Source organism: Bufo gargarizans, chromosome 4 (genome assembly GCF_014858855.1).
Source record: "Bufo gargarizans isolate SCDJY-AF-19 chromosome 4, ASM1485885v1, whole genome shotgun sequence".
NCBI classification, from domain to species: Eukaryota; Metazoa; Chordata; class Amphibia; order Anura; family Bufonidae; genus Bufo; species Bufo gargarizans.
The window spans coordinates 451,118,313-451,143,356 of record NC_058083.1 but is presented as its reverse complement, the minus strand read 5'-3'; the positions used below and the strand labels follow the sequence as shown (position 1 = coordinate 451,143,356).

The following is a 25,044-nucleotide window of genomic DNA, read 5'->3' as shown; positions in this document are numbered from 1 at the left end:
CTTCCTATAGAAGTGAAAGGTGGATTCTGGGAGTTGTCGTTTCAGAAAAGCTGGAGTTTGCTGATCCCTCAACTAAAGAAACACCCTAGATATGAGCAAACAAAAAATTGTGTTCACATACGCTGCGTCAATTTTTACCATCTCACAATCTATCGCCATTTTCTATACTAAGAAATAAACATATGGGACAGCTAGATGAAGATGAGCAAAGGAGACTTTTGGCCGCATTAAGGCCGATATGACAACCAAGTTATGTCCATAAATTTATCATTAAAAAGCTGTTTACAAGTGATATGTTAATTAGCTGGTTTAGCCGAGATCTAGTACAATGACACAGTCATTATATCTATATGTAGATATTTGCACAATAGCAAATAGAATAGTAGTTGTTAAAAAAAAAAAAAGTATAAAAAGCTGATCACACCACAAGCAACATTTCTATATTAAGAAGAAACAAAACTCCTTAGGGTCCATTCACACGTCCGTTGTTTGTTTCCTGATCTGTTCCGTTTTTTGCTGAACAGATCTGGACCAGATCTGGACCCATTCATTTTCAATGGGTCCTGAAAAAAAACGGACAGCACAATGTAAGATTTTTTTTCAGGACCCATTGAAAATGAATGGGTCCAGATCTGGTCCAGATCTGTTCAGCAAAAAACGGAACAGATCAGGAAACAAACAACGGACGTGTGAATGGACCCTAAATTATAAAGAGCTCTGTCGAATCTTCATATTTAGCTATACTTTACACTGGTCAAGCAAACGGTTATATTATAACTGTTTAAAATGTAGATTGTCAACATTTTGTACTGATGTTGCCCCTTTAGCGCTTTTAGACTACACCAACAATATGATTTATTTTCAAAGATAAACTATTGGGTTCAGGTACTGTACACCCACTAAATTACCTCTAAAGTGATAATTGTAGGACCAGATAAAGGGGATCCACCCCTTGTCTATCTTAAATGTGGGCTACCCTGTAGTCCCAGTCTTATCATGTAACCCCTCTCTGCTCTGCCACATGGGTGGGAGACCTTACGTCGGTGAGGTGCTCACTAACAAGCACTTTGAGAAGACTTTCCAAGTGGCACTTTTTTGTAAATCTACAGCCACAGGGGCGGATTTTCTGTAGTATCAATTCTGTAGCAAAAGCTACATGTGTTACATTAGGAATTAGCACAGATTTTAATGCAGATTTTCCCCGAATTTTCCCCATAGGCATTATAAATGGGGAAATCCGTGGTGGATATCTGCAATATAAATTGATATGTGTTTTGTAAAGTCAGATCGACTTTACGGCTTCTATAATATCCTGCGGATTTTCAGCTAGTACAGGCCTACCCTACTTGTGCTTCCTACTTATTTTTTATTTTCTCAGACAATCACAAAAGAGAGGATTTCCAGTATATAAAAGGAAACCATTATGACCCACCGTATCGGCTGCAAGAGTATGATATTACCTATATTAAGTCATACAGCCTCATTCATACAGATTTAAGACTATGAGAATTAAGATTGTTCTAGGTCAACAGTCCATAAGAGGTGTAACTATAATTGCCTTTTGAAGCCTGATCCAGTATACAGCATAGTTACCAGTTACCAACTGGTCAACTGACCATATTATTTCTGAAACTTCGCAGGTCCAGAGGAATAATTAGGTTCCTGAGGTCTGTCAATCTAACGTCATTAAAAAAATAAAAATAACACCAGTTTCTAAGTGTGCTATTGGTTGGCCATGCTTTTTGATATATTCTCCAAGATGGTTTCGAATTCTGAATCAACACTCATAATATAGTCACCCGATGCTTCTAATAGATCACCGCATGGCTGGTTGGACATGTTGCTGTCCGGTTGTGTAGGATGAAACTGGGAACTGTAAAAACTGGCTTGAGAAATACTGGAGCAAGAAGTTTCATTCAATGAATTCAATATCATCTGATTGGAATCTGTTTCGTATGCATCTCGGTGATATGGTGATCCATACATGGAGTTTTCAGTAGATAGGATTGAGTAATTGGACTGAGAGACATTAGGCACACGAAACGTATTAGGTAGGCCTTTCTCAGAAACATATGTCGCCTTTTGCAAAGTAGGATCAGCGTTTGAGTGGAATATAGCATTAAAATCCAAGGAGTTAGCCGAAGCCTCTGGAGCTTTTCTCATCGGATAGGCTTTCTGAGCAGATATGTTTATTGTTGGCGTGGTGCTTAGAGTATAACCATAATTTGGGATGGTAGTTGGGTTGGATGATGCGCTTGCATTTTGCCAAAGGAAATTCTGAGAACTTGGTGCTGTGGATACATTTCCTGTTTCTGGCAGTGTATGCATGTTAAAAGTGAAGAGTGACGGGCTGGACCTTGGCATGGAATCAATTTCATTTTTAGGCTTCACGCATGTTTCATTCATTACTGGTTCTGGGAGGACGAGAAGAAAAAAAACACATTATAAATCACTAATGAATCCCAACAAAGTAGCACTGGCTGAGATAAAATTACTACACGGATACCGCCAATGATGATGATGCTGGCTGCGTCTCCTGCACTCCATCTTGAGGCACAATTGTACAATTAGCTTTGCAGGAAAGGCTTCCAGCATCATACGGTTGCATACGCAACTCATGTCTCTCCCCACCAGTTAATCTTCTGGGATGAGATTCTGCTTGAGGTACCCATTAATTTGGCTGGGTTACCAAATAGTTTAGATTTTTGCCATTACTGGTCCACTGGCTATGAAGCTGAAAAGATTTGTTGAGTTTACTTTTCATACACTTATTGCTAACTTTGCTGAGATTTGGACATTGGACCCTTCAATGGACTTTCCTACTAACTGCAAAGTGTTGATTGATGCTGGACACAGAATGTCAACCATCATCCTCTATCTACTTTTAATGTAACGTTTACATTGTTGGCCAAGTAATGGTCCCCTTGGCAGATTATTGGGAATGAACAATTATATGAACGCTCTCCCGATAAACGAGCAAACGCTTATTCATCGGGTAAAATAATCATTTATGAGGCACATTACAACCTTGTTTCTGGTCAGTAAATCGTGCAGTGTAAACATCAATCTGCTGCCTAGAAACAATTAATCTGTATGAGAAGGAGCAATAACAGTAGATACAGCAGAGATGATTGCTGCATGTAAATGCAGCTCTCGTCTCCTCTGACAAGCAGGCAATTATCGGGAAGGAACGGCTCCTTACTAATCATTGCCTGCTCATTTGGCACATGTAAATACACCATTAGTCATTTTAGTCACTTCCAATCTATGCACGCTAAGATATCTGAACCATTCAACTGCAGTAGTTTGACTCTAGTAGTCCACAAAATGAGTCAATGTCTTGGACATGAGAATCAACAGATGGTTAACAGATATGGGAATTTAAATTTCTACAGTATCTCTATTAAGGGTACCCAAAAATATGTAATCCCCCCAGTAATAGGCTGACTTGCATATATCATGTAAACCTATAGAAAAAAAAGAGTCACTATAGCCCAAGTATATAAATAATGTATAGTACTTTATTAACACAAAAATGCATAAAAACATCAACAAGAAAAGTGCGGTGGTCCTGAGGATAAGTGACATCCAATAAGTGGAATACGGAATACAGACATATAACAAATGTAGTTGCTGTATAACAAAAATGTAAAGATATATGTGTCTCAACATTGGCAAATGCCCATGAATAAGTAGATGCTAAAAGTAGCCGATTGTAAAATGGAGACACAAACAAAAGGAAATAGTTAAACAACTATGCCCAGTAACATACTGTATATAAATGCAAACGGATTACATGCCCAACCTACCCATAGTGAGTATACACCTCAGAAATCCGTACACCCCAACGTGCGTTTTAGCGTCACCCAGGGGCAGATTGGGAACCTAAAGTTGCCCTGGAAAAAAATACCTAAAAGTGGCCTCCATATTGTAGGAGGGTCTAATTTGACAGGAGGCGGGGCAACAAAAGTGTGTGGGGGGAGGCAGCAATACCATAGCGCAAAATACCATATAGCACAGTGCTGCACAATATATTGCCCCCAAAAGATGTCCAACTGAGGTGGCCATCAATAGAGACCATTTTCTCTGCTCCTCTTCCAGTTGTCTCTGATTAGGATATGGAGCAGGGGGCTTATGAGGTGAGATGCAGTACATAATTGAATTCAGGAGAGCATTCTCACAGAGTTAATTACCACTTATAGCGTATTATGTACCCAGCCAGCAGCAGAGATGGGGGCTTGGGCAGCCCCCTGAGCATCAGCCCACAGGGAAATTTCCCTGTAAGGTCTATGGCCAATCCGTCCCTGGCGACACCTTCCTCTGGGTAATATTATTTATATGGCTGGGTTATAGCAACTAGTTTGTTTGTCTTGAACATCAGGTACATTAAGTACATAGAAATTGATGACTGTACACATTCAGTGGTTAGTGACGATTCAGTAGAGGAAGCAAGGCAAGACCAGCTCCACCTCTTCCTCCACATCATAACGAAGCAGCCATCTAGGAGGTAAAAGACCGCTGCGTCTCTGCCAGATTTCCACAGAACTATTTCAGGAAGTTGCAGAAGCTCTTGTAGACTTAGCATTTGCCTTCTGCTTTTTTTCTCATTTATATCTATATTTAGGGTTCCTGTAAGTAAACATCGTATCCAATCATAGGCTACACAGGACTAGCATGTTGAAGAATCTGCTGCGTTAATTTTAGCTAGTTTTGGTTGTGTTATCTGATCTAGTAATAAGTTTCCCCAAAAGAAGTCTTGGGCTTGGTGAATCATTCCACATAAAAAAAACACAAATTTCTATTGCGAAAATATGAAATTCCCATTTGAATACCTTTCTTTATGGGTCGTTCCATAGCATGCAATGACTTTGTTGTTTTTTCCACTTGATTATTTCGAAGGGAACCTGAAAGAGACATGCAATTTGTTCTTAATACTGTAGGCATATTTTGCAAAAAGATATCTCCATAGTTATCTACTTTAGGCGACCATAATAACATGTCAGAGACAAAATTATTCTTGCTCCATTTAAAAAATATAACATTGATTGTTGCGTCCAGGATTGGTACAGTTGCTGTAAATCTGCTGAATTGGTTGGAGCACTTATCATACCTACCTGCCTTTATTGAGGTTAATATTAGTATATGGTATGGTCCTTCAATGTGGCTACCTTGGGGCATCGTAAGGGTACATTATGTATTACTCATGGTATATTAGATTAGTCTTTTTACTCACCATAAAATCTTTGCAACATATCTTCATTTTTTTTCATCTTCTTAGCATAATTATCTAAATAGAATTCAAATGAAAAAAAAATATTAGAACAACCGTATACGAATGATTTATGCAGAATATTAATGGCATTCCATTTTTAAGAATTGCAGATGTTTGCTATATATGTTTTCCCCTACAGGTTTCAATCTGCCCTTGCAGACACTGCTCTCCACTCAGCTAACATCTCCACTGAACTACTTTAATCACTTTCTCAAACTCTTATGTCTTCGGGTGCATTCACACGATCGTATACATTTTGCGGTCCACAAAACATGGATCTGCAAAAAATAGGGATGATATCCATGTTGCATCTGTATTTTGGGGGAGACCCATTAGGACAATGCCTATTCTTGTCTGCAAAACGCACAAGAATAGGACGTGTTCTATCTTTTTTGCGGGACTCCAGAATGGACATATAAATGCAGACAGCAGACTGTGTGCTGTCCGTATTTTATTGCGGCCCCATTTAAAATTATGTGTCAGCATCCAATCCACAAAAAATGTCAATTGGAAGCAGACCAAAAATGACCAAAAACGTGAATGGTGTCTCCCCCGTGGAATTCCCTGCCCTATGCCACCCACCATTTGTAATACTTTAAAGAGCATCTGTCAGCAGGGTCAAACCTACTAAAAGAGACATATTGCCTATTGGAGTTGAGCCTGCTGAGTGAAACGACCCCTCTCTTGTTTAAATTTTTTGCCCTTTTTGGAGAAATCTGTGTTTTATTGCTTATGGTAATTAGATCTTCAGTGCTTAGTCTTTGGAGCATCCCTTCACCTCCATATTCCCTCTTTGACTCTCCCCTTGAGTGACAGGGTCTGCCATTCTCCGTCTTCCTGCCTAGCCCTGTATTCCCACACATGCACTTGTCAATGTTCAATTGACACATGCACAGTACTTCTCAGTTGGCTTTTCTCAATGCTGGAATCCAAACTGAGCATGTCAGCTGAACATTCACCAGCACAGGTTGAAATGTACAAATGAGGCTTCTGTTTGGTGGGTAATGATTGTCAAGTGAATGGAGATAAATAGCCACTGTTTTTTGGGAAAAAGTAACCTTTTTTTTTTTTACTAATCTTAAACAATTCCTTGTAGATTGTAAGTTTTTAATGGACACTTTGCTGTAATCTTTGACAATGTACAGCACCATGGAGAATGAGGGTGCTATATAATATAATTGTAATACTAATAATTATAAAACAAATAAGACCAGCAACAAAAAGTCTATCTAGTAGGAACATGTCATAGAAATGACACAGTTTGGCTTTTTTGAAGCATTTACCTTTTTCACAAGGAATGTATCGGAAGTCCATAGGTTCACTGACTTCTTGATCTGATGGTCTTCTAAGCTGCATTTTCACTGTTGTGACTTCAGTGATATCAAAGGGAAATGTAGGGGTCTTAAATACAATAGCAACTTGACGATGCACATCCGCTTGTCCAAATTGTCCTTTATCTTCCCAAGTATTGCTGAAAAATCGTACCTCAATGTCATCTATGTATGTATGGGGGTGGGGAGGTAGAAATAAAAAGAAGAATTAGTGTTAGTATAATATATGTGCTAAATTCATGTCATCCAATATGTGCATCTGCTTGTAGGTAGCAAACATTTAAAGTAGGAAATATTAATCCATAAGATTATGGGAAGACACCGGAGAGATAGATATAGAGATGCTTGAACGTTTGTGAACCCTTCCGAATTTTCTATATTTCTGCATAAATCTGACCTAAAACTATATTTTTCCAAAAAAGTACGTAAAGTAGATAAATATAACTAAATCAAACAAATGAGTCAAAAATATTAGATTGGGTAATTTACTTCTTGAGGAAAATGATCCAATATCACATGTCTGTGAGTGGTAAAAATGTGTGAACCTTTAGGATTACCTTTCGGTAATTTAAAGATGAAATTAAAATCAGGTGTAATTAACCAACAGGATGACAATCAGTCTGATCTTCGGAATATTTTGTTTGTGGAAGTTTATAGCGGCACAAACAAAGGAGATTTCTGAGGACCTCTGAAGAAGATTTGCTGATGCTCATCAGGCTGGAAAATGTTATAAAACCATCTCTAAACAGTTTGGATTTCGCCAACCCACAGTCAGAAAGACTGTATACAAATGGAGGAAATCCCAAAACCAGTATTACCCTTTTTATTTGATAGATGATAGATAGATAGATAGATAGATACCGTAGATAGATAGATAGTAAAACTGAAATATGCACCTTTTTGAACTTTATCACATAACAAGAATATTTCATCTCCTCCTGCTGCACTACCACAGTTCTTATTTACTCGGCATATCCGAAGTTCAGCAGTGTTAGGAGCACCTGGAATGATACATTATTTTAATGAATAAATAATAAGAAATGGCTAACAATGTAATAAAGGCAAATGTATTCTGCATTATGTTCTGCAGCAATACCTGGAATAATGAAATGATATAGCCATCATTGGGCAGTGAGTCATGGGACTAAATCAGCTAATCAGGAATTGCTCCTTCAAGGGATCGTGCAAAAATAGAGGGGTTTTTTGGCAACCCCCTTCTCCATTTGGGCGTACTTATAAAGGAAGGATTAGTTACCTGCTTCTTGGTGCTGGCTCCCGCTCCTTCTCCTTCATGCCTGTGATGTTCCACTGAGCTCCCTTGATGTCAACATCCAGCCAATCACTGCTAGCTCCCCTTACATCATGACAAATTGTCACATGACAAAATGGGAGCCATTCACCGCTGTGGCCAGTGATTGGCTGCAGTGATGTCAAACCGGAATGTTGACATCAAGGGATCCCAGTCGAGCATCCAAGGCCTGGAAGAGAAGTAGCAGGGAGTCGGCACCGGGAAGCAGGTCAGTAATCCTATCTTTACAGGTCCTGCCAAGTAGGCTAGTTTGCCAAACCCTCACCCCCTTTCTTTCACAAACTCTTTAAGCTGGCCTTACAACTTAGGCTACTTTCGCACTGGCGTTTTGGCTTTCCGTTTGCGAGATCCGCTCAGGGCTCTCACAAGCGGTCCAAAGCGGAGTTTTCCCCTAATGCATTCTTAATGGATAAGGATCCGCTCAGAATGCATCAGTTTGCCTCCGTTCCATCTCCATTCCGCTTTGGAGGCGGACACCAAAACGCTGCTTGTAGAGTTTTGGTGTCCGTCTGACGAAACTGAGCCAAAAGGATCCGTCCTGACACACAATGTAAGTCAATGGGGACGGATCTGTTTTCTATGACACAATCTGGCACAATAGAAAATGGATCCTTCTTGGCTTTGTTAACGGATCCGTTCTGAACGGATGCAAACAGTTGTATTATCTGAACGGATTCATCTGTGCAGATCCATGACGGATCTGCACCAAACGCGAGTGTGAAAGTAGCCTTATGTGTATGTTGGCCAAACCCTACCCAAGGGGAGCCTCCTGACTCTCCCCCAACAGTAGAAGTCAGGGGAGAGAAGGGTCGGGCATGTTAGATTTTGAAATAGGCAATCCTTTTGTTCTCGGGGAGAAAAACCATGGGTGTCTGGCAGTGGCTTTCTACCCGCTCCCATTCACATGCATGGACAGCCGAGCATGGTTGTATATGATAAGATAGGAAGAGATAGCTGTCAGCTGAGTAGTTATCCCATGTATATGGCCAGATTTACACTTTCAGATAGCTGTCAGCTGAATGCTTGTTCAACCAACAGCTTTTCCTCAGGTCTACCCCATACACATGTACACTTTGCTGAGCGTTCTTCTGTTCACAATGGAGACATGGGACCAAGTTGCTGACAGACACCTCCAGCAGTTGCTTATTACCCATAAAAACAAAAGGATTGGGCATACAAGACCATTCTTTTCTCCAACATTCGCCATCGGGATGCCCCAATAACTGGTCGACTGGTCCAGCCAAAATCATCATGTTGTGCTGACATTCATCCATTCACTCAGATATTCAGTTTGTGTGTTCATTCTTCTGTGTATGATACTGTCAGTGCTGACTATAACTTTTGCACACTATTTCTTCTAAAGTTTATATCATTAAGTTGATTGTTTAGCACATCGTACAATTTATGGAGAACTTACGGTTGTCATAAATTGGGTTGGAAACAACAGGATGTAAAGCTCTGGTGTAATTCCCATGCTCGTCAGCAAGAAAAACTTGAAAGCACAAACGCACAACGTTTAGATCATAATCCTCAATCGTCAGCAGTTGGTCCTCTCGCACTGTGGGTGAGAAAACATGATGTGTACTGTTACTTAAACTGCTTATGGTTTCTTGCTTCATCAAATATTATACAACTTGGCAATACATTTATTCAATACATTCACCTGTCTGTGGTCCTGCCGTACCTGTGCCGCTGACTCCCTTCCCTGCTGTTTCCGTTTCCCGTAAGACCAGGAAGTGGCTTGACCGCCTGCAGCCAATCACGGGTTTCACTAGCAGTGACGTACCGTTCAAGCAGATGTGACCACTGAGATCTGTGATCTGCAGCAGTAGTCATTGGAATAAGCCACTTCCTGGAAGTGGCTGGCAGTGGTGCAGGGGCGCTGGGGTCCCGGGACCGCAGATAGTTGTTTTTTTTTTTTTTGTTTTTTTTTAGGACCATTCGGGTTGTCAACTCCAAGAATGGGCAACCCCTTGAAAGGACTTACATCAGCTTTCAAAGCACAGCACTGTACATTGTATAGTGGCTGTGCTTGGTATTGCAGTGACTAGTGTTGAGCAAAGCAAGCTATGGATGCATTATCTGTAGTTGCTTCGTTCAAAACTTCGAAATAATACTGTACGGAGGTTCATCCAAACGCGGCTGTGCTTCCAACTAATACCTCGGAACCGAAGCAGAGTTCAGTTTCAAGTTTTAAAGTTTTCCACTTAAAAAATTAACTATCGAAGTCATTCAACGAACGCACGACTTCGTGAATAACTGACTTGGAGCCCATACATTCTAAGGCCTCATGCACACTGCCGTGTTTCACGGCCGTATGCGGGCCGTGGAACCGCGGCCTGGATCCCTCCTGAGAGCAGGAGCGCACGGCGTCACTGGTTGCTATGACGCAGTGCGCTCCCTGCTGCCGCCGCTATACAGCAATACACTGGTATGATCTATACCAGTGTATTACTGTACTGTGCCGGCAGCAGGGAGCGCACGGCGTCATAGCAACCAGTGACGCCGTGCGCTCCTGCTCTCAGGAGGGATCCAGGCCGCGGTTCCACGGCCCGCACACGGCCGTGAAACACGGCAGTGTGCATGAGGCCTAATACTGTATGGAGACGAATCTCCGTATGAAGTGACTTTTTAGTGGATCAGTAAATATGTTTCAGTTGGAAGATATGTATTTTGTCTTCAGTATACAAGCATATACAGCCGCTGCGAAATAGTAGCCAAACAATAGAAAACCTATTGGCCTGTTGCTGTATTGGACATGACTGGAGAGTTCGGCTCTGGTAACGTTCACATCCTACGTCGGAGGTATACATTGGGAGATTCTCCTGAAGGTGTGACGTATTCCACTGTGTAGGCATGCAGTGGGATACATTATTAATAGGCTCCCATTTTAATAAACGTATATCGCTCAGTACGTTTTTTTTTTGTCTGTATACCTTTGTATGGAACACAAAAAAAAGTTATATGGAGGCAAAAAGGACACTCTGACATGCCTCTTATCTCCCAGAACACCCGATGCCCACTTTGGGGTGGGATTTTCACAAACCTCACCCACTTCACAGACTGCTTCATGGGACTGTTAGACACTATGCATATTTGGCATTACATAGGGAACACAATTTATCAAAACAGGAAACCAGGCCTTGTTACCAATGGCAACCAATCACAGTGCAGCTTTGATTCCTTATAGTGCTTTTGAAATATGAAAGCTGCGCTGTGATTGGTTGCTATGAGCAGTACAGTCAGGTCTCCTGCTAGGTTTGGTAAATGAGGCCTGTTGTCCTTTTCACTACATTTCTCCCATTTCATTCAATATTCACTTTTCATAACATGTTAAATAGATTTAGAAATGTGCAAAAAAGCCAATGGAAAATATGATGCTGGAAATCAATACTCATTCATGGCAATAGCAGGTCTTTCGGAAATTGGTGTGAATAGCACTAGGTGCCATTTCTCAAAGGTAAAATAGAGAGCAACACCTTTCCACTGAGGTTTTATAAACTGCTGGGTCCTCCTACATGGTATCAGATATGGAGAAGCATGCACACTCAGAAGCTCAAGTCATTTGATCACTTTCAGTAGAACTGTGGACAAGCTCTATTGTTTCCCATTGTCCATGTAGCTTCTCTGTATTTCTCTATATACCCATCTCATCAGAATGTTAGACAAAAAGTGCAATGCACAGCTCACTGCAAACCAAATAAAGTACAAAATTGCATCATAATTGCAAATGCTATACTAATAAGTTAGAGATGCTTGGCAAATCATTTTGTACAAAATTATTTGAGCCCGTCTGCCGCATGTCAAGGCGATCTCTAGTTAGACGGGTTCCTAACACTAAATTTTACCTGTCATGTGCCATGACTGCTATCACATGATTCAGAAAGTGCAGGTTCTACTCATCAGAATGAGTAGAACCCAATGGTCAAAAGTACACAATTCCTTCAAGGAGAGGACCAGTCACTTCTCCTGACAGGTTTTTGTTTTAAGAGACTACTATCTATTCTTATGACTCTTATGTAGTACCATTCCTTTATTATTCCTACTATTAGGTTTGTCAATGAATTACAAGCTATTTGCAATGAGGGTCCAGATGGGTGTGTTCCTGCACAGTCTGAAACTGGCAGCACTGATTGGATAGTGTCAGACTGTAACAACTTGTAACACCCATCTGGACCTTCACTGCAACTGCGTGTAATTGAGAAGGCATAATAAAGGAATGGCACAATATAGAGTCACAAGAATAGATGCTCCAGAATGATTACATGTAGTTACTAAAACAGACATCTCTGGAGAGATGATACGTCCTCTTTAGGACTACTTTACTGGGTGGCTCTGTCATAAATGTCCCAGAAATCTGATCAGCTTAGTTTTGGCTTCATGTTTTTGTGTCTAAATAAATTATCATGTCTGTCGTGTCAGGATAACCACATTTTAATAGGTTTAAGTATCTAAGGTTGGTTGAAGCAAAGGTAATGCCACCAATGTATGAAATGTGTAGGCATGAGGAACAGGAGGATTCGGCCCCCGAAATCTTCCTCTCTCACGGTTGTCAGCCTTCCTGAGGTTAATCTTAGCATTTCACAAGTCAGTGAAAAAAGGTTGGCAGGGTTAAACCATATTGTGAAATACTTCCTTTACACCCATAAATAAAGGTAGGTGGAGGAGGATGACACCCACGTATGTAACAAGGCGCAGTACTAAACCTACTCAAGTTGTGCCTTCTGGTCTCTGACCAGAGGGAAGGAAACCATTTGCAGATTTCGTTTCAAACATGAAAGGTCACAAGGATTTACGGGGGAGATAAAACTAGTGCAGATGAAAACTGCCCGCAGCAACCAGACGCATTTCAGTCTCCATCCTCTTGTATTAGGTCTCATACACACCACACCGCCGCATATTGTGCAAAAATGTTGAGACTTTTATTTTGCAAATCCAATAAAGTGGGTGGAACTTAACAAAATGGGTGGGGCCACAGCAGCCGGACCATTCATAATCATTCACACCAGAAAACTGGCGTAAAAAAATATGAAAACCGCTCCAGCTTCTAGCTGGTGTACGCACAATACCGATGTGACAAATGTATTAAGATGCATGCGACCTTAATAAATTGGACGGCCTTTTAAGACTGGCGTGTAAGACGCCCATCTTTAGTAAATGACCCCCCAGTGATCTCATGCCTACATTCAGCTGTTTGGTCATGGAGGATCGGACACACAGTCAGAGGCGGACAGGAAACTTAAAGTGGCCCTAGAAAATAAACTAAAAGTGGCCCAATGTTGTAGGTGGGTACAAATTGACAGAAGGTGGGGTCAGCAATACTGTAGTGCAGCACAAAATACTGACCCAACAGAACTAAATAGTACAGTCCAGCACAAAATACTGCCGCCCAAGCTACAGTATTCAACAGTATTGAAGTCCTGAGGACGCCAATACAGTTGAATGCAGGAGGGCGCTTTACACTTTTACAGCTGGAACTGTGTATTCCCTTGTTGGCATACATGACAGCGCACCTGTAAAACTTTGTGAGCTTTGCTAATTAACTGATTCTTCTACTCCTACAGTTGTCAGTGGAAAGCACAAGGCTATATACTTGATTCTAATGAAACAGTTCATGCAGTACTCCTCTGAGAAAAAGGTGTGCAAATTATCTCTTATTTAAAAAAAAAAGAGAGAAAGCCATGCCTCTGGGGCCACCAGTTCGACTGTGGCTATCCTGGGAGGCAATGTTTAACCTTTTAAACGGGCCATAATTTCGGATTATATTTATATCCTACGTTATGTCTCAAGGCCTGTTTAAAAGATGGAACATTGACTTAGAAGATAGCCACCTTCCAACTGGTGGCACCAGAGTCACAACTAACCTATATGTGAATATTCTATGTCATTTTTCTTAAACTAAAGAAACAGGTGGTTGGTTTTCTGGATATAATTTTTTTAACTTACTTAATACCGTTATATTCTATTTCCTACTCTGGCTCTATAACTTTCTCTTTGCTTGGCCTTTTAGCATGGGAAACAGCCTTGCTTAACTCTCTCAGTCAAACCATCACTGTGACCAGAGAGAGCCTCCCTGTGGTCAATAAATGAAGGCATCACACCTCAATGCCATGCTCTTCTGTGGACATCATCATCATCTAGGCCTATCCAGAGAACACTAGAGCTGTCATAGTGTTATCCCAATTCTGCACCTACTGTTATAATGAGGAATAACCTACAGATAACATCTTTCCCACACAGCAGCAGTAAAATGATAGTGAGTTACCTATCCATATGTTTTATCTCTCTGTGCTGATTGCTATAGGAGGATATGATTTTGTATTTTATTTTCAATAGCATAGTACTTCCAAAATGAAAAAGAAAAACAGCCAAAGAACAAAAAAACAAAACAAAAAAAAAGTTCTCTACGAATGTTTAGCTAAAAAAAAACTCTTTCTGAGAAAAGTGCCCTTTCTGGGAATGAATACAGTGAAGCTGAAGAGGTGAACCCCTTATTAGAAGGGCTGTCCCCATAACTTTAGCAGTGTAATAATTTGTGTCATGTAACTGAATACCAAACAGAAAGTTTCAATCAACCACAAATTGCCTAATAATTGACTCAGCAGACAGTGCTGACATAGAGACCGAGCCGACCCGAGGACAAAACCCTTCCTAATTGTGAATAACCTATGAACTTGTGCACCCCTGCACATTATGCTTCCTCTTTTCAGATATCTGTGTTAACTATCTGCTGTATGGGGTGGTTCTTCTAGTTAAAATAAAGCTCACCGCCTCCCGCCAGATCCCCATCTATCATCATAACATACTGCAGGCCAGTGGTGACAACAACACTGATGAAACTATCTCAGAGAGAATTTCTATAAAATATAATCTCCACATATGATCTAGCTTGCTTCCAAACCAGTGACAAGTGACATTTACTGTATAGTACCATGACCCGAGTGACAGTTTCACTGTAAATCTTTTGTGTGACTCAATATGCCTCAAAGTTATATAACACATGCCATAGCAAATCAGATTTTTTACTACAATCATTTTTATTATAACAACAGTGTAAAAAAAGGGTGAGGAGACTTGGCCCTTCTACATATACACTGATCAGCCATAACATAAAAAATACTTACAGGTGAAGTGAATAACATAGATTAGTCTGAAAGGGCTGGATAACCACCAGACCCCATTGCCAGGATTGGGCCAGACAAAAACCAGTGCTTGGCTGGGATTAGGCAGCATGTCGGAGACAATAAACTCAGGCAGGCAGTACGGAGACATTGAATGCCTTCAGAACTGTGATTCCAGCTCTGGAATGGAAGAGGTCTTACACAAGGCTCTTAGCCACACAGGGGCGGACTGGCCATAGACCCTACAGGGAAATTTCCTGGTTGGTCAATGACCAGAGGGCCACCTAAACCCTCCTCTTGGCCAAAAGCCAGGTACATAAAGATCTGACTCTCTCAGCATTAATTCATTTAAGAAGTATTTTGTACTGCACTGTGGTATCTGGGGCCACTTTTAGGGTATTTTCCAGGGCCACTTTAATTTCTCAGGACGCCCATGTAGCCACATCATAACAAAGTGTGAACAAGCCCTTATGAGGGTATATTCATATAAGGTGGAATACCCCAATCTTGGTAAAACCAAGGGAAAAAAATTCATGAATTTCTATTAAGTTTTGCTGTGGTTTGGTAATGGTCTTCAGAAGGTTCTAATTAGTACATGCATCAGGTGACTTCTAAAGAACTTTCTGCTGTCATCACATTGTTTCTATTAAGGGACGCAGCCGTGTCATACTAACCAGGAGAGACAGAAGCAAAATGAATGTACTGAACGCGAAGCAGCATGTGTCAAACAACAAGTACGTCGCCAGCTGCTGAATGGAAAAAGTCTGAAGGTAACACATTCACTGCCATACACTAGGAAGGTTACATGTTCAAAAAGGAAAAGAACGTGCACCAAACTAATTGTGTAGTACTTCTGCAGAAAATTATTTTCCATTTACGCAGGATCAAACACGAATGGTGCAGGTGTCTGACATTTTAGCCTCATTGTACTCTGTATCATATCATGTGAGTGAAAAAGAAGTGTGAAAAATAAATTTGTCTTATTAAAATATTTCTATCTTAATTATGAAAGTTTGAGACCAAGATTAGAAGAAGAAGGATCTGACAAACAGCGCATCTCTTGCCATAAAGGTGTTCAACCCCAATGCACAAAACACAGTAGGATTCAAATCCAGGCAGTGCTACCCACTGAGCCACCATGCGACTAGATGCAGCCTACGTGCTTGGGGAAAAATGCAGGCCTTTTTTCAAATTCTGGTCAATTCTTTTAAAAATTAAATGTCACCATAGTGTACTATCCTTGACATACAAATCACAATATGACCTTGGGGATAGCATTGAAAAAATGAAAAAAATATTCTGTATTGTAATGTATACAAAGTACAGTATGACCTTTGACAATGACTCTCTAGGCCATCACGGTGAACCTTTTATAGACCGAGTGCCCAAACCACAACGCAAAACCCACTTATTTATCGCAAAGTGTCAACACGGCAATTTACCCTGAATACTACAGTCCAATATACTATATCTTCCATGTACTTTATCATTTATCTATATTAGCCCGCCTGCATTCAGTGCGCTGCGCTGATGAATGGCAGGAAAAGTCTAAGGCATATTGGTACTGAGAGGGCTCGGAGTGCCGCCTCTAGCACCCGTGCCATAGGTTTGCCACCACTGCTCTAGGCATAAAGTCATGGATAGTGTATGACCAGGTTAGGGCTGATCTCCCATTCCTATAATACTAGGCTACTTTCACACTCACGTTTTGGGCGAATCCGTCATGGATCTGCAAATTCGGATCTGTTACAATAATACAACCACATGCATCCATCATAATCGGATCCGTTTGTATTATCTGTAACATAGCCAAGACAGATCCGTCATGAACTCCATTGAAAGTTAATGGGAGACGGATCGGTTTTCTATTGTGCCAGATTGTGTCAGAGAAAACGGATCTGTCCCCATTGACTTACATTGTGTGCCAGGACGGATCCGTTTTGCTCAGTTTCGTCAAGCAGACTGCCTATGCCTCCAGAGCGGAATGGAGACTGATCGGAGGCAAACTGATGAATTCTGAGCGGATCCTTTTCCATTCAGATTGCATTAGGGCAAAACTGATCCGTTTTGGACTGCTTGTGAGAGCCCTGAACGGATCTCACAAACGGAAAGCCAAAACGCCAGTGTGAAAATAGCCTTACCTACCTAAAGTACTATAATCTATAAACCCAGCTTCCTCTGGATTATGATACCGTATTTTATTAAATCACAGTGGGCCTCATGTACGTACATAAATAGTATGGACAAAAGGGTCACCTGTAGCTACCAATCAGATACCAATATGACATTTTTAAAATTTATACATGAAACCCAGAGTGGTATCATTGTCCGCCACTTTGGACCAGTAAAAGTTTCCTTTTTTTGGGATATTACAAGATATAGTGGGATTGTAGAGAAAACATGCAAACCATGATATCACTCCATGCACTTCAAGAAAAGGGAGATATTGGGCAGAATTTGAATTTTGGGATTTTGCTGCAGTTGTTCAGTTGCCAGATGCAATGTTAATAATGTTATCAGCTGCATAACTTATGGTACCCCAGAAGGTCTCATCTAGAAAACCTGGGCAGGAAAACAGTGAAGCAGTTGCCCATAACTGGGGTTAAAAAACTAAAGATGTGTCCTCATTGGCTTCCACTTTTTGTCTGCAATTATTTTTTTGTAAATGAGGTCTGTTATATTTCCTGCCTCTGGCAGCAGAGATGGGGTTATCTTGTTATTTCAACTTCATGTTTACTGATGAAGTAGCCTACGACAGGCCAGCCATTCTAGCCAACAAACGTTCACTTTCACTTCCTGTTAGACATAAACAGTGGTTTACAGAAGAACAATTACACTGTTTCTGTGAGAGGAAAATATCGTTCTTCAAAATGTTACTTGGAATCTACATGGTTTGCTTATACTTAAAGGATATGAACCTTTTGGTTGGCAATTTTTTTTATTATTGCACTCCTTATCCTGTGCCAAAATCATTTTTTTTATTTTTTTTTTATGGTCTTTATTCTTTTATTAACAATTTTCAACAGTTTGACTTCTACAACCTTCAGTTTAACTGGATCTACAGACGATGCCTTCTCCTTCTCACTGAGTTCTGGCAGCTCTTATTTATAATTTCCTAACAGGTCATATACTCTCATTTAAGCTAGATTAAAGAGTTTATACTGGAAAGAAGAATGATAACTTATCCTCAGGATAGGTCATCATTATCACATCAGTGGGGGTCAGAGTCCCGGCACCCCCACTGATCAGCTGTTTTAGGGACCTGCGGTGCTCACCGGACTGCGGACTCCTAGCAGCTTTCCAAGCACAGCGTCGTACATAGTATAGTGACTATGCTTGGTATTGAATGAAGCTCAGTCCCATTCACTTCCATTGGGCTGATGTGACTGATGTACGGTGACATAACATGACCTAGGAAGAGGCCGCAGCACTCTGATATTGATGACCTATCCTGACGATAGAAGAACAAGAAAGGTCCGGCACTCACTGTAAGTTGTCTGCAAACGGATCTCGTTTATTGTTACATAATCCTGTGACGCGTTTCGACACTCGCAGGTGTCTTTATCAAACAGCAGCTGTTTGATAAAGACACCTGCGAGTGTCGAAACGCATCACAGGGTTATGTGACAATAAACAAGAACCTTTTGCAGACAACTTACAGTGAGTGCTGGACCTTTCTTGTTCTTGTTTAGTGGGATGCCAATTCTAGGACGCGAGCACCACTAATTATTTACCTGCAGTGCTGACCTATTAGACTACTATCCTGAGGATAGGTCATCAATATTTTTTCCAGGTTAACCTTTTTAAGCCATCAGAGCAGTTCTCAGATGGAATTCACTGAGAAGGAAAAGCAATCGCCTGCAGATCCAGTGAACCTGAAGGCTGTAGAAGGCAAACTGCTGAATATTGTTATAAGACCAATTGGAAAAAAATATTTCAGCCCAAGATAAGTAGAATGCAATCATAATATTTAAAAAAATCCTCAAAGATGTCAATAGATTTGAAATAAAAGGCTAAAAATTATTCTTCATAGTAGCCTGCAAATCATTTGTCCAATAGATATTATATTGATGATGAACAAACTAGAAAAAAAGTATGGGAACATTCATTCCCAAACAGAGGGGATGATTGCTGCATATAAATGCAGCTCTCATTTCCGCTCACGATCAGGCAATTATCAGGAACGCTCAGTTGATTCCCAATAATTAAAGGGCATCGACCCAACTAAAAGGGCCTTTAGGTAGCAAAACATTTTTTTTACCTACAGGATCCTGAGATGTAATCTTGTACTGCCCCTACCCGTTTCCAGTACCTTACTAATGATAAAGGATAATTCTTGGGTTAATTCCTTCCTTCTTTGTTAATGCTTTGGTGCTTATAGCTAGGGAGAACAGTGGATCCAAACTAAGCCCCTTCCACCTATCCATAGGACTTATCCACTACAATATGTCTATCCTATATGACGTACAGTTTGTTGAAAATAAATATTTTACATCGCATGAACCTGCTAATAATGTATAACATTATCAATGGTATCAACATAGAAAGGCAAAGTAAAGGCAAAACATCAATGGTAATAGTTGTGTATGCCAACCCATCGTGGTGTCTGGAGGTGACTTTACAAGATGCAGTTAACAGAGATTTCTTCCTCTCCTGTTATATGAGAACAATGTCTAATATGGCCTCCATCCTCTACCACGTCAAGGTAATTAGAATATCTTACTATGTAACAGGAAATATAAGTTTGGCATCTTGTGCAATAACAGGTGCTTTATTGTGGTTACACTGCACTGCTCCAATCTGTCTGTCTATTCTTAACAAGAAGATGGCTTCCTGGGGTGGGCTGTCTGGTCCATTCTATTTGTGGCGAGTGTAGGTTCAAGTGTGTGCGTTTACCCTGTCTCCTCTGGGTGCTGTCTGGGCATAAAGGTAGCTGGTGGTTTGCCTTCAGGTGGACAGCATGAGTTCCTTGTGTTTTGTATGTCTTTGTATCTTCAGATCAGTTTCTCTATTGAAACTTAAATTTTATCATTACTTGCAGTATTAAAATCATCTTATGTAAAATATTATAATTGCTGGAAAAACTGGACAGTGAGTAAGATATGTGCATATATGACACAGCAGTCACAATGTGAGGCACACCCAAAATCCAAATTTCCTGAGCAACCCAACTGTGCTGTCTGGTTGCTACAAAAACAAATATCTTCTCAATGAATACGTTTGGTGTTATTGGCTAGGCAGCTAAACAGCAACTTGTTCTAATTACTTTGCAGAGGATAAAGAGAAGATCCATCTAGCCAACTGCAGCAGATGACTTACTCCTTGCTTGCTGAACTGGGTAGCGAGCCAGAAGGTGAAGGCCACCTCATTCGGAGCTTATAGATTATGTATTAATTGCTAGTCCTCAGTTACGCTATTGATGGGATATGTTTATATATTAAAAACAGTAACACCTTTGTGTTTTCACATTAGTATTGTAGTCATTTTGGAATTATGTTTTTTCAGCATCTGTTTCCCTGACATTCAGTATGGAATGACTTAAAAACCATAGAAATTCACAAAAGGCTCCCTTTACAACCAATCTATTCACATTGCTCCAATAAAAGAAAAAAAATTGCATATAGTCTTTATCAAAAATCTCCCTTTGCTTGTGTTTCCAGGTATTGTGCAGACCTACAGTTGCAAGAAAAAGTATGTGAACCCTTTGGAATGATATGGATTTCTGCACAAATTCTGCACAGATCATAAAATGTGATCTGAACTTCATCTAAGTCACAATAGACAATCACAGTCTGCTTAAACTAATAACACACAAAGAATTCAATGTTACCATGTTTTTATTGAACACACCATGTAAACATTCACAGTGCAGGTGGAAAAAGTATGTGAACCCTTGGATTTAATAACTGCTTAAACCTCCTTTGGCAGCAATAACTGCAACAGCAACAACCAAACGTTTCCTGTAGTTGCAGATCAGACGTGCACAACGGTCAGGAGTAATTCTTGACCATTCCTCTTTACAGAACTGTTTCAGTTGAGGCTACTTTCACACTTGCGTTCGGAGCGGATCCGTCTGGTGTCTGCACAGACGGATCCGCTCCTATAATGCAAACGCTTAGATCCGTTCAGAACGGATCCGTTTGCATTACCATGAACAAAAAAAAAAAAAAAAAAGTTCTTGTTTTTTTTTTTTTTTGTTCATGATAGTGCAAACGGATCCGTTTTGACTTTACATTGAAAGTCAATGGGGGACGGATCAGTTTGAAAATTGAGCCATACTGTGTCAACTTCAAACGGATCCGTCCCCATTGACTTACATTGTAAGTCTGGACAGATCCGTTTTCTTCCGCACGGCCAGGCGGACACCCGAACGCTGCAAGCAGCGTTCAGGTGTCCGCCTGCTGAGCGGAGCGGAGGCCAAACGGTGCCAGACTGATGCATTCTGAGCGGATCCGCATCCAGTCAGAATGCATTAGGGCTGGACGGATCCGTTCGGGGCCGCTTGCGAGAGCCTTCAAACGGAACTCACAAGCGGAGCCCCGAACGAAAGTGTGAAAGTGCAATATTCTGGGATGTCTGGTGTAAATCGCTTTCTTGAGGTCATGCCACAGCATCTCAATCGGGTTGAGGTCAGGACTCTGACTGGGCCACTCCAGAAGGCGTATTTTCTTCTGTTTAAGCCATTCTGTTGTTGATTTACTTCTATGCTTTGGGTCGTTGTCCTGTTGCAACACCCATCTTCTGTTGAGCTTCAGCTGGTGGACAGATGGCCTTAATTTCTCCTGCAAAATGTCTTGATAAACTTGGGAATTCATTTTTCCTTTGATGATAGCAATTCGTCCAGGCCCTGACACAGCAAAGCAGCCCCAAACCATGATGCCCCCCACCACCATACTTCACAGTTGGGGTGAGGTTTTGATGTTGGTGTGCTGTGCCTCTTTTTCTCCACACATAGTGTTGTGTGTTTCTTCCAAACAACTCAACTTTGGTTTCATCTGTCCACAGAATATTTTGCCAGTACTGCTGTGGAACATCCAGGTGCTCTTGTGCAAACTGTAAACGTGCAGCAATGTTTTGGACAGCAGTGGCTTCCTCTGTGGCATCCTCCCATGAAATCCATTCTTGTTTAGTGTTTTATGTATCGTAGATTTGCTAACAGGGATGTTAGCAAATGGCAGAGACTTTTGTAAGTCTTTAGCTGACACTCTAGGATTCTTCTTCACCTCATTGAGCAGTCTGTGCTGTGCTCTTGCAGTCATCTTTACAGGACGGCTACTTCTAGGGAGAGTAGCGGCAGTGCTTAAATTTCTCCATTTATAGACAATTTGTCTTACCGTGGACCGATGAACAGCAAGGCTTTTGGAGATACTTTTATAACCCTTTCCAGTTTTATGCAAGTTAGCAATTCTTAATCGTAGGTCTTCTGAGAGCTCTTTTGTGCGAGGCATCATTGACATCAGGCAATGCTTCTTGTGAAAAGCAAACCCAGAACTGGTGTGTTTTTTTAATAGAGCAGGGCAGCTGTAACCAACACCTCCAATCTCATCTCATCGATTGGACTCCAGTTGGCTGACACCTCGCTCCAATTAGCTCTTGGAGATGTCATTAGTCTAGGGGTTCACATACTTTTTCCATCTGCACTGTGAATGTTTACATGGTGTGTTCAATAAAAACATGGTAACATTTAATTCTTTGTGTGTTATTAGTTTAAGCAGACTGTGATTGTCTATTGTTGTGACTTAGATGAAGATCAGATCCCATTTTATTACCAATTTGTGCGGAAATCTATATCATTCCAAAGGGTTCACATACTTTTTCTTGCAACTGTATATGTTTCCATGGTTACAGACTACTAACACACCATCCTGTAGTCATGCTTCTATACATTTTGCAGGTTATTAAGAAACAGAGGGCAGATGGATGGTAACATGACTGCAGGATCAGACTACACAAAGTCTGTTTGTAGTCTGTTACTATGGAGACATTTATATGCATAGTTGCTGTGCACAAAACTGTATTTATTTTAGATGTAGTGCAACAATAAGAAAAAGGAATTAGTTGCAAAGGTGGATATAGCCGTTATGAGCCTTAAATCTGGATGCATATAGTGTAGCCAATGCACTGTCACACAGTGGAATACAAATGCACATTAGGTAACATCAACCCATTGCATTTACATTATTGGATTGACTATAAAGCAAACAGTACATGTATTTCCACATAAATAGGACACCTACCTCCAAAAGGATTGATTTTCCGCATCATTCTGGAATGAATGGCATCTTTTACTTCTCTTCTTCGAACACACTGAATACCCAAGTTCTGAAAGCTAAAAAACAAAATACAATGCATATCAGAATACTGTCTTACTTAAGCAAAATGTAGACATAATAGAAGACAAATGTGAATTGCTGGTCTGAGACATTCTCTGTTGTGTCAGAGACAATTAGGATCTATTATGGCAGCTTTTAGGTCATTCAGGCCAACACAGTGTGAGAGGAAGGACTGCTCCCTGTAGCCCCAAAACTAGATTTCGGTCGTCGTTTAGTTGGGAGCTGGCAACCCATTCAATTATAGTCTAAACAACTGTCCTAATTTCTAATAAATTTCCAAATCCGAAGGTCTCTCTATGGGACAGATTCTTTCAAACATGGTTTCCAACTAGCAGAGCATTTCCAGTTGGGTATAAATCGTTAAAAGGTTTCTCAGAGATATTTGTTACCCCTAGAAACTCTTCTCCTTAGGTTGTGTCTGGTATTCCCAGCCTCAGCTCAAGTCAAGAGAATATTCTTAGCACAAAAATATTAATATACATCTGTGTAGTCTGTAAATCATTAAAATTTGGTACAAATACATTCTATGGCTCTGTGATTTTAGAGACAGGAAGGGTAACTGCATCATTGAACTGTACTTACCACAATACTCTGCGGTCAGCACCAAATTCGGTTTCATAAAACCCATCTCTGCAATCTTTCCCAACCAGATCATGGGGATGTGGCCTGTATGGTTCATTTTTTGTGACTAATGTCACCCTCACTTTGCCTTTACCATTGTAGTTCATGTTCTGCAGCTGTAAGTTAAATGTGAGAGGAACATATAACATTGACCTCAAGCATTATTTCAGTAATGAGATTTCTTAATGCACATGTCCACCTTTTATCACATTTTATCTTTTTCTGGAAAGCTTCAAATTCCCTGCATAGATGTAGGGCTACATTTAGTATTTCTAGCTTTCAGCAGCCACCACTAGGGGGAGCTTAATACAGAATATTTTAATTGGTGAGTTCAATGTATACACAGTAGGCAGTAAGCTACCAGGCAGGTGTCTACAAGCATACAGGGTTGTATCATTTAAAAGGATATTACCATCAGCATTTTTTAACATATATTAACAGCCTATATGTAAATATTCTATTTATTAAAAAAATTCTACTGGACTTTTAGCAGCGTAAACAGCCTTGTCTGACTTTGTCATACTATTTACTGCGACCAAAGAGGGAAGGGGAAGAGTGACTCAATTAGAGCATCACCCATTAACAATGCAATGCTCTTCTGTGGGCATCTTTATCTAGGCCTGTGAAGAGAATAATAGAGCTATCATACTGCTATCCCAATTCTACATCTACCATTATACTAACAGGTAACATCTTTCACTCACGGCAGCAGTAAATTGTCAGTGGATTACCCATCTATATCATTGTAATGACAATATTTAGTATTTAATTTTCAATGGTATAGTACTGCCAAAATGAAAAAAATATATAAAAATTGTAAAGAAAAATGTTCATTTACTTGAGTTAAAAGTCAGGAACAACCATAATAATTGCATCGTTTGAGAAAAGTAGGATACATTCAAGAGGACATTTTTCAAAATGACAGATTGAAGGGTTAACATACATAATAAGTATAATGTTCAGTCTTATGTATAATGACTATGATGAAACCACTGTAGCAATTAGGGCGGCCATACAAATTGAATAGTTGTCGTCCGAACAACCATTTGGCCAACAC

The 25,044-nt window shown here is 40.4% G+C and overlaps 1 protein-coding gene across 1 annotated transcript in view; it reads right to left on the bottom strand.

The window, feature by feature from the left end:
* Positions 1-605: 605 nt before the first annotated feature.
* Positions 606-25,044, bottom strand: part of REL (REL proto-oncogene, NF-kB subunit) — a 55,913-nt gene continuing 31,474 nt past the window's right edge. Inside the window, exons 4-11 of the mRNA XM_044289132.1 lie at positions 23,949-24,103; positions 23,271-23,362; positions 9,330-9,470; positions 7,500-7,604; positions 6,556-6,768; positions 5,234-5,287; positions 4,833-4,904; positions 606-2,414 (exon numbers count right to left, since the gene is read on the bottom strand). Coding sequence (XP_044145067.1) covers positions 1,723-2,414; positions 4,833-4,904; positions 5,234-5,287; positions 6,556-6,768; positions 7,500-7,604; positions 9,330-9,470; positions 23,271-23,362; positions 23,949-24,103 — 1,524 coding nt within the window. The 3' untranslated portion in view covers positions 606-1,722. The remainder of the gene's footprint in view (positions 2,415-4,832; positions 4,905-5,233; positions 5,288-6,555; positions 6,769-7,499; positions 7,605-9,329; positions 9,471-23,270; positions 23,363-23,948; positions 24,104-25,044) is intronic.